This window comes from Pieris napi, chromosome 18 (assembly GCF_905475465.1).
Source record: "Pieris napi chromosome 18, ilPieNapi1.2, whole genome shotgun sequence".
Classification (NCBI taxonomy): Eukaryota; Metazoa; Arthropoda; class Insecta; order Lepidoptera; family Pieridae; genus Pieris; species Pieris napi.
Window position 1 is genome coordinate 11,425,489 of NC_062251.1, and position 10,684 is coordinate 11,436,172.

Genomic DNA, 10,684 nt, shown 5'->3' on the forward strand with positions numbered 1-10,684 from the left:
CTCAAGATTTATTCATCATCATCATTGTTCTCATCTATATGTAAAGAAGAACCATGCAGTCTGAATAAACAACCGTTTTAGACCGACACGGCTTAATAAAGGTATGATAAGTATTAACTCCATAAAATATTTGAAGATGGTATTACGAATTCGAATTTGTACCTATTGTATAATTCTTTTGGTTTAACTTTTAAATTCATAAAAATTAATAAAAAAAATCGTACATCTTTTTGGTAATTTTGACATATTTCTGGAAAAATACATTTTTCTTATTAAACGCCTAGTACGTATTGGCACAATGACAAAAAAATTTTGTTAAAAATCGTACATATTTTGGTATATGTTATGGTAGTTGCACTTTCTTTTGTGTGCCAATCAACTGAAAACAGTTATTATTAGGCCGGGAATCTTACGACCTTTGCTAACAAAGCCACAGTTTTTATAAGATCAACAAAGGGGTTTCATGTAAGTTACTTTGTCATATCATATCATAGTTCAACAGCATCAGCTCTGGAGCATCTGGATCTGGGTAAACTCAGGCACGCTTGCCCAACTCTACCGTCCAGTTTCTATATTCACCCTACATGTAGCTAGCTAGTTCAGTAGCGCATTATACATGTTATTTTGTAATATGTAACAGTTGCTATGAGTCGTCTTAGCAACCATTGGTATTTGGGAAATAGAAACCAGGTGTTAGTTAGACCGTCTATTTGACACTACAGAGAAAATTGTATCAATCAATATATTTCCCACCTGGCACATATCTATGTACTATACAAGAAGAAAAAATTTCAAATAATGTTGATTTCTGTCAGTTCAATTATAGCGAGCCAAATAGGACTAGTTAGTTCGCTCCCAGTTCCCTCCCAGCTGACATTTATCCGGATTTTCCCCTTTTTCGCGAAAGCTCAGTTATATATAGGTCAAATGCAGGTTCGTAGAAGACAGGTTCTCAAATTTGCGGTTCTAAGAAGTGTCGGTTTCCGTATTATGTTTTCCTTTTGCTCACGAAAGCGGTGATGTTATAATGGACTAAGCGCGGTTCTAAGGTTTATATTTTGTAAAGAATTCAGTTTGGAACATATAGAATGTCTAGATCTTTCTAAACTTCCGGTTAGGATCAAATTTTATCTAATATATAAAATTCTCGTCTCACGGAGTTTGTAATTAAACTCCTCACTAAAAAATGGCTTGACCGATTTTCGTGAAATTTTGTGTTCATATAGGTTAGGTCTGCGAATCAAACATCTATTTTTCAGCATACAAAAATACATACAACCCTTAATTTTCACCCGTCTACGATCAACCTCTATTTTTTATTATAGTAGATAGTTATTTTTATTGTCATAAAAAAAAATTCCTAGAAAATTATATACATGGCAAAACAAAGTCTTTGCCGGGTCAGCTATAGTTTTATTATAAAACTGTCTGTTGCAGTTTACACTTCTGAAAATTTAGAAGACATTTGGAACAAGGTGTACTGTTCTTCGAACCTAAAGAGATCCTCATGCAGTTTTACCACTGTGTGGCTCCAAGGCTTCAGTAGCTAGGGTCGAGAAGTTGTATAATGTATATGTCCTTGAAGATGTTGTATTAACAGCCTAGCCTTTTAATTAAATGGCGCCGTTTAACTAGCGTTAAATCAGCGCCCTGTGCCTGACACACGCCGTCGACTTTTTGGGTCTTAGGCAAGCCAGTTTCCTCACGATGTTTTCCTTCACCGTTCGAGCGAATGTTAAATGCGCTCATAGAAAGAAAGTCCATTGGTGCACAGCCAGAGATCGAGCCTACGACCTCAGGGATGAGAGTCGCACGCTGAAGTTACTAGACCAACACTGCTCTAACGATACATACTTTTTTAATTTATTCACAATATCACTATGTCTAAAACATGAAATATAATATAACACAATATAGCTACCGTGAAATTACTTTGCGAACATATAAAGATGTCGATAGTGTCGTTAATAAAGTATCGGAACAGATCTAATATTGATTTTCGTTTTCATTCGTATAGAGGAAGCACTAGTCTAGCACTACTAGATAATAATAAAATCTTATAATAAAGATTTTTCTTTCTTTCTTACTTCTGCCAGGCACGTATTAATATATTCCTGATTTCAGCTGTTAATTCGAGTATTTAAAAAGTAAACTAACTCTATTAACTCAATACAATGTTCTAAGATCATAGTTGGTACTTGGTGCCATTCTTCACAAACTATTAACTAATAGAAAAAATATTACCTTATCTTAGTAAGTACAAGTAATGCTGGTGTAGTGCTGGTTCGGAATGAGGCTCTGGAACCGAGAGTAGCTGGATCCGACCAGTGCGTGTCAACGCCATCTCTTTTGTCGAAACTGTAGACAATTATCCTTTATTCGGTTGATCGTTATAAAAACAAGTGACAAAAATTAAGTCGCAATAACGAAAAATCTGAAATTCTATGATTACTAGCGAGCTGCATTCATAGATTTTATCAAAAATTATTTATTATTAAATATATTTATTTGACCATAGACAAGGTTATTTATAAAAAAAACTAATTTTTGTAAATTACAATAAAACTGATACATTTTCAATTGAGGAACACTAAAACAGATTTCGCCAATTTCCGTAACTCACAAAAACACTTGACCGCCAAGTTTTACGTTTTGGCACATAAGCGTGCGAAACTGGTGAAATGATTGGACATTTGACAGCTTGCGACATGACATATGACAACTTAATAAACTGGCACCCGCTAACTTCTTTGAAATAAAGAAGAAATTCTGACAGAAGGTATTTACTAAATATAAGATTCGATGAATCTAGAATTATTACATTGAATGTTAACTTAACATTTTGTTTTAATTATAGCAATTCCCCGAATCAAACATCGCTTTTTTAAATTATTCTATCATTTTATGCTCTGTTAAAAAGCTACTAAAATAAAAAGATAATTAAAACATGCGTATGACGGCCATAAGTCAGGCATCAACGCATTTATTTCAATTACGGTATAACATTGTCACCACAGCTACAGGCGGAATCCTATTAAGGTAGATAATAATTACAGGAAGTATCCGAAATGTCACCTCCATGTCATTAAAGGTTATTTTTCCGAGATAATTACATGGAGCGTGATTTGGTACTATACTTTTATTTCTACCTGTGTATGTCTCGTTCTTATTCATTAACGCAGACCACGGAATACTAAATAATGTACGCACCGCAAGCGTGCCGCCAGTGTGTTTAAATTATCATATATCATTTACTTTGCATATATCTTAAATGTCAAAAATGGTCAACGCGTCTTTACTATAAAAGCCTAAAACTTACTTTTAAAATAGCCTAGTTAATTTTATGTCTAAAACATTGATATACAAAAAACCCAAGATGCACAGTCTCGAATAAAAGTAACGCTCGAAAGTGTCCCGAAACACTATTTCTGTCCATAACAGTATATGTTACAAGCATATATTATTGCAAAATCAACCTTACGCGAATTGCTTAAAGTTGTTATTACAACGCAGTGTATACGTACTTAAAGCAATAAAATTTTACGACCGACCGTGGTCGGTAGGACAAGGTATTGAGTGGAGTCGAACATGACTTTTTTATTTACAACTATTTAACATAATTTTAAATTTATCCGACTTTTCGGGTGCTTTACAGCGTGAGTGGTCACGGTGACTGAAGACAAAAGGTGTTGGATGTTAAATAGTTGTAAATTTATAATAATACATAACATTAATCCGGTTAAAAAGTTTTTTCTTTAAATTAAAAAAAAATGTTAAATTGGCTACCTCCTGACCCACACTTTATATAGCGTAAATATATTTGTCAAAAACTACACACAAAAAAGTTCAAGAGTACATAAATTTATTTATAAAAAAAACACAAATAAATAACATCGACTCCACTTATAGACGCGAGACTATTTGAAATGAGCGCACAATTTAGAATGTTGCGCTCATTTTTTGAGGACGTTTTTTAGACGTTGATTGTGCATCTTGGGTTTTTGTATATCAATGGTCTAAAACCATAAAACCGAACCACAGAACCGAAAGTATCCCAAGTATTTGTCTCAAATAATCGTATTTTTGAAGTAAAACATCTTTGAGCGCGACTAGGAAGTAGCTTGGAATTTTTTTTTGCCGGATTACTTCCGTCCGCATACTATAAGTCTGTGTAGTTTCCGCTATTTAAAAATAACAACGATAGCGCGTTTTATAAGTCCGTCAGCGCCATCTAATGGTGCATTATTTGAACTGATTTAAGTCCGTTTCTTGGTAGTGTTTATTTAGGATAGCATTCACTCGTATTATTTGATACTGATTCTTATAATTATATTATTATTAGTATATTTATATTTAAAATGAAAATCCATACTAGTAACATGTGAAAAAATTGAAATTCCACTAAAGAGGGAAGGTTCCCATCCTAGCTTGCTTTTCTTTTGTTATACATACGGCCAGTTTTTTCGCTTAACTTCGTATTTTACCATTTTGGAAGAAGTAAATTAATACCAAATTAATAATCCTAAAAATTAAAAATTAAAATTATCCCAAAAAAATCAATATAATTAAATTATAATATGATATTTATTATTTAAGTTATTATTTAATCATTCCAGTGGCATATATGCCTTCAACGCCAAGTTTTACTTCAATCGCGCGTAAAGGTTACACACACGTTTTTTTTTATTTGTTTGTTTTGTTTTCCAATGACAGTTATTGTTTATTAATTGCACATGAATTAGTTTTAATGTTTGTCCAATTAATACTTATAAATGTCCCGCAAGTTAAAACCCAAAAATCGATGTGTCAGAATACTTGACAAACAAATGAAGAATAAATTAATGTTCATATCATAAAACACTTTTAGTTCTTCAATTATAATGTTGTTAAGCGCATTCCATTAACCGTGCATTAAGCTCGAGTGTCAATCCGTATCTTGACATGTCAAGCACATCCAGAGTTCTCTTGAGACGTAATTAATACTGATCACAATTTAATTCCAATTTTAACTTCCTGTTATTAATTAAAAGTTTTTAAAGCGCAATTTTGACATTATATATATACGGATTTAATATAGAATTATTAGTTAATTTAGAAAATTCCCAGAACTTATTTAGGTAAATTCTGGTATATTAATCTCCATTGCACACTATAAGCAGTATAGGCCGTAAAAATGTATTTTATAACAAAACAAATGTTTTCTTATAATGCAACCTAGATGGCGCGATAGCCCAATTAAAACGCGCTACACAAATACTTTGAGATTAGAATAATAATAGTCCCTGGTAGAACAGCAACTATATGATATGAGTCGTTAATAATGAATTTTTAGATAGTTGGACAATGCTTTCATGCGTTGAACCAGCTAAAACAAATTTAATTTAATGAAACGTTAATAATTTCCCATAATATAACAATACCATAAATAGTTATTGTGCCTTAAACAGTAAACACTATAACTCATAAGTGATAAGAGTGTTAGGCAAATATTATAATAATAACTTTTTTCGTTAATACTCCATAGATCTACCAGAGACAACGTGTCAACTTAAACAAGTTTCGGCACGATCTAAACACTTATAAGCTATGACAACTACGATCTTCGTGATCTGTGGATTATAAGCATCCACAGAACACAATTATATAGTATTCGCGCCAAGCATAGGAAACACAAATCGCGCGTGTCTAAGGAGGTGAGACTATATTTGACAAGTTATTTTTTTTATTAAAAGTGAAAATAGCTCATACTGGCACAAAACATTAATATTCATATTTTTTAATTTAAATATACTATGTAGATTAAATTGTACAAATTCCATATTTCTACTTATAAGAAGATATATTTATTCATTACTTTTTTGTAGTTATCATTATAATACTTACGTATACACAGGTGTGTTGTGTCCCTCCTTGTACCAAATGACCAATGCGACGCTGTCATGAGCAATTGCCGGCGTGATGTCACATGGCAACTCCGCCGCCCGCCCTAGCGCAGCATGTACAGATTCTAAGGACGCTGTAAAATGATCAACTGTTTAAACTTCGGTTACCTTTATGACCTCATCGCAAGGCGATTTTGTATAGAGTGATCAGGTTCGAAGTCCGGTCGAAGCGCAAATTATAGATATAAACAATTTAATTTGCTCTTCACCTCTGGTGGGTATCGATCAAAGAACCAAAAGCGTTATGACGCGAATTTGTTTTAAAATATATGTATATTGTTTAAATCTAGTCTCACAAAAATATGTATATATAGAATGTGTTAATAAATTATCCAATAATTAGTCACCATACCCATACACCACCTTACTTTTTTGGTATCGGTTCGCACTTGTGACGAGGGCATTAGTTATAATGCGTCTCCAAGAGCTCTTTACAAAGATCTGTGTCAGTACTCTGTTGTTCTCAATAATAAAACTAACAATAAAGTGAAAAATTCAATACCACCTCTTTCAAGGGTTTTACATAGAAACACACGACATGGCTGTGTCAATATAGATGCTATCCATAGATAACGCAATTAAAAAAACGGGAATTATACGGTCTATAACAATAATTTGTAGATAGCTTCTTATAGGTGAGAACTGCGAAATATGTTTTTTTTTTTTCACTTTAACTGCTGATAACCTTGGGTGGTCTGATTCGCCAACAATGAAGTTTATAAGACTGTTGAATCTTTTAGCGTGGAGTCGTGAATTGCAACTTTCTATAGAGAATATTTGTCAATACTATACAAACTTGAAACGGCTGTTATATTAAGTACAACTATTTAAATAAATCGATAAGTTAGCGTCCTTCCTTTGAATTTTAAAGTCGGTTAAAAACTGGGTTACAAAGAGCGACACTGAACCCATAACTTGTGAACTCAATGGATTTTTCTATATGCGCAATTTATCTGTGAGAACGAACTGTGGCAGTTATGCGAGCTAATATAATAATAAAGTTTATTGGCCTCTTCACAATATTTTATTTTACGGGTTTACAAGCTGCAGATATTGACCATCTTTGTGAGAGGCTGGTGCCTATAATGAAGTCCTGTTGCGACAGTACAGTGGGGCTACAACCTGTTTTAGGTCTGGGCATCAGATTTCTGAATCTGCTTCATGATCATTTTTAAATCTAAAAGGCAAGTAGGTGAAAGGCTCCAGTGCCTGACACACGCCGGCGACTTTTTTGATCTAAGACATGTCGGTTTCCTTACGATGTTTTCCTTCACCGTTCGAACGAATGTTAAATGCACTTATAGAAAGTCCATTGGTGCACAGCCGGGGATCGAATCTACGATCTTAGAGGTGAAGCCTCTAGGCCAACACTGCTCTTGGCCTAGGCATGTGGGACATCAGCATCAGGCACACAGGGCACTTATTAATCCTATAAATGAAACAGAAACACCCCATTGAGCAATGTTTCAAAAAACAACTTCTACACGAAGCGACGCCCATAACTTTAGTTCGAAGAACTATCTCTGACCTAAATCTTTTGCGGCCTATTACGCCCTAAGTATTCGAAATCAACCACAAAAAGGGGCCATATTTCACGCCGTACTGTCAAAGGCCTTTGTGTAACTTTTTGTGAAGTTTTTCCTTTAATAGATATCCAATTAATTAAGATATCGGAAGAGATTTAAGATTAAATTTAACTGTAGCGGTGTCAGCTGTCGGCGCCATTGAATTAATTCTTTTGGAAATAATTTATCTTTATTCCTTTATAATGGTTTCACCTAACCTAATTGAGATTTGGAATTCATATTATTACGTTTTGCCGGATATCGTCATGGAATTTAAAAAAGTGAAACGGTATATTGGGACATTGGAAAACTAAGTCAATAAGCAATCAGCCTTCCAAATCGAAACAATAATTGTTTCGGACTATCAAAACCTAAAACTTTCCGGATAACAACTTTAATCTACTGTAATTAATTAAATTACTAATACCTAATTAATTGTTAACCTACGTAGTAATAATAAAAATAATTAAAAATTAATCAAAAGTAAAAAAACTAATTTAAAATGTTTGGACCCCGTTGCAGTGTTCCTTTAACGCTGGCAGCAAGAACAGGTAATTGTAAGTACTGTTTTCTTTGATTGTTATGAATAAATAATATAATATAATAATTCTTTATTTTTTGAAACAAACAATACGATTTCAGTTAAGAAGGTATTAGGAGACTGGTTTTAAAAGCTAGGTGTGATATGGATAATCGGGCTTCCATTCCACAGCAAAGTCATATTGTGTGGTAACAAAAATGTACATATGTAGGCAAAGTTATAAAAAGAAAGAAAACAAAACAAAACCGACAACTAGATTAGGGAGCGTTCAAGTAGGTATTACGTAACGAATTTTGGATTGAATTACGAATTATTGTTAATTTTATTTTCGACTTTTCAGTACTTAACGCCACATAATGGTAACTTTTAAGTATACAGAGTCACTAGGTGGTCACGAAACCTTTTACTATACTTGGGTACTTGGGAACGTTACGGCACGTTACATGGGGGGGCCCATGTAACGTGCCGTAACGGTGTCAATAATTACTACACTTGGCTACAAGATACATGGCTATAGATACAATATATTTTTGTATTAATTTTGTGCTAAGTATAAAGCCGATTTTTATATTATACACCGTTACTCACAACTCAATGAATACGTGCGTGTAAATGCGTGGATTGGAATAAATTTGAGAACAAATACTAACAAGATTCCTCTATCATAATGTCTTGCTGGCTCTCGGCGCTCCGCTGCAGGACTGCGAACATCACTAAGCACGCTACACGAATTTTGATCATTGTTCTTGTTATTCACATTTTCACACTTTATTCCTCACTTTGTGACACTTGAGCGGATATCTGAAAGGAAATGTTTAAATCATTATTTCAATTGCTTATTAAATTGGATAAATAAATTTAGTTTGGTCGTACATTATAATAAAAACATTTCGCGGAGAACTTAGTATCAGTTTAAACTTTCCTAAACTATAATACTTAATTGAAATAAAGATAAATTACAGTTAAAAATCATAGATAAAGGTTATCGTAAAATGTTTTTATTTTATGCTAACAATGTAAAGAAACTCGGTAGTGAGAATAAAACGCAAGAAAATGCTCATATAGAAGCACGCTGGAGTTTCACCCTTTCATTTTTAACATCACCAGGTGCCACACTGCACGATTTGGTTCATCATTTCTTATAAAAACAGCAAATAAAAACTCCTTGCCCTAGACAGTATAATATGGGTTAGTTTAAGCGGTGATTAAACAGGCATCTACTGGACAGGCGTGCCCTCCAATAGGCCATATCTCGTGATTTTAGGTATATTTTTATTATCTGCTGAGCCATAAGCCAAACGTCTGTCAAGTTCTGTATAAAAAAAAGAAAAAAAAACGCGTTTGATTATAATTGGGCAAACGGAATGACGTATATTGCAAGTATTTGTGTAGACAAGAAATGTCAACCACAATGACACGGAACGCGCCGTCGTCTTTTGTTTTACCGGCCGTATCACGTGTCTGACCGACGCTGTTGTTTTGATGAATTGGAATACCCAATTTCAATATGGATCTCAAACTTGGGCGCGCACTAAAGCGCAGCAAACAAAGGTCGATGGAACGATGTATGATAGGGAAGAGAAGATTAGTTAAATAAATACATCATTAAAAACAAAAAAAACAAGGTAGCAGATTTCACAATGAAAATAAATAAACTGAAGTGGAAATCAGCAGGGCACATGACAAGAGCAACAGAAAAGTGGAGAGGAACGGAAAAAAGGAGACAATTTAGAAGGTGGAAAGACGAGATTATGGACGATGTCCTTAAGGACAGCCCTGCGATTCTGTAACTCACTTTTCGAACTCACACCTTTTCAGAATGCCAAATCATAAAATGACTGCTTCACGACTGATTTGAGAGCGACCGCCGATGCGAAAACCGCTGTGTGAGTTCGAAAAGTGAGTTACAGAATCGCAGGGCAGAAAGCGGACGGTGACACAGTTTTGACGGAAATTGCGGATATGGAGGAGGCCTTTCCTAAAAAAGGGCACACAGATATATATAGAGAGAATAACATGATAGAAATATAAATGTATTTAAATGTAATGTATCTGAAATAACAGGGCTTTATTATTATTACTCATTTAAGGGACATAGTGCAGGATGAACTGACTGAATCTATGATTAAGTTTTTTTAATATATTTGTTTGTGATAATCGGTGTCAGTCAAATAAGGATGACAATTGTCGGTTTTGACTTTAACACACGAACCGGAAATGTGTTGTTCCATAATGCCGCATGTATGAGTAGTTGAAACTACTGTACCTTTTTTCGTATACTGACACGCGACAGCCAAACCAGCGCATAGTATTTTACCGAGGAAAGGGAGCATCCTGGATATCGCTTATATATGTCATAAATACATATTTAAACACCCAAGACCTAAGCACAACACCAAATGATCATCACATGATGTTTGTCTCAGCCGGGGATCGAACCCGGGACCCATGGATTCGCAGTCAGGGGTACTAACCACTAGACCAATGAGCCGTCTAACTCGTATTCGTCGTATACGTTTATACGATGTATTAACGTATACGACAGGTCTAACAAATCCATGAATCGTAGTATTAGGTGGGCTGAAAAGTTCGTAGGCTAACATTTTTGAAGTTATACTTCTTTTGGCGCGTTAGGG

At 34.3% G+C, this 10,684-nt stretch overlaps 1 protein-coding gene across 3 annotated transcripts in view; it reads right to left on the reverse strand.

Moving 5' to 3' along the window:
- The window catches only part of LOC125058679, a 54,372-nt gene extending 45,523 nt beyond the window's left edge, over positions 1-8,849 (reverse strand). For all 3 annotated transcript variants that reach the window (XM_047662800.1, XM_047662799.1, XM_047662801.1), the window contains exons 1-3: positions 8,699-8,849; positions 5,884-6,016; positions 2,245-2,358 (exon numbers count right to left, since the gene is read on the reverse strand). In XM_047662800.1, coding sequence (XP_047518756.1) covers positions 2,245-2,358; positions 5,884-6,016; positions 8,699-8,789 — 338 coding nt within the window. In that variant the 5' untranslated portion in view covers positions 8,790-8,849. The remainder of the gene's footprint in view (positions 1-2,244; positions 2,359-5,883; positions 6,017-8,698) is intronic.
- Positions 8,850-10,684: the final 1,835 nt, after the last annotated feature.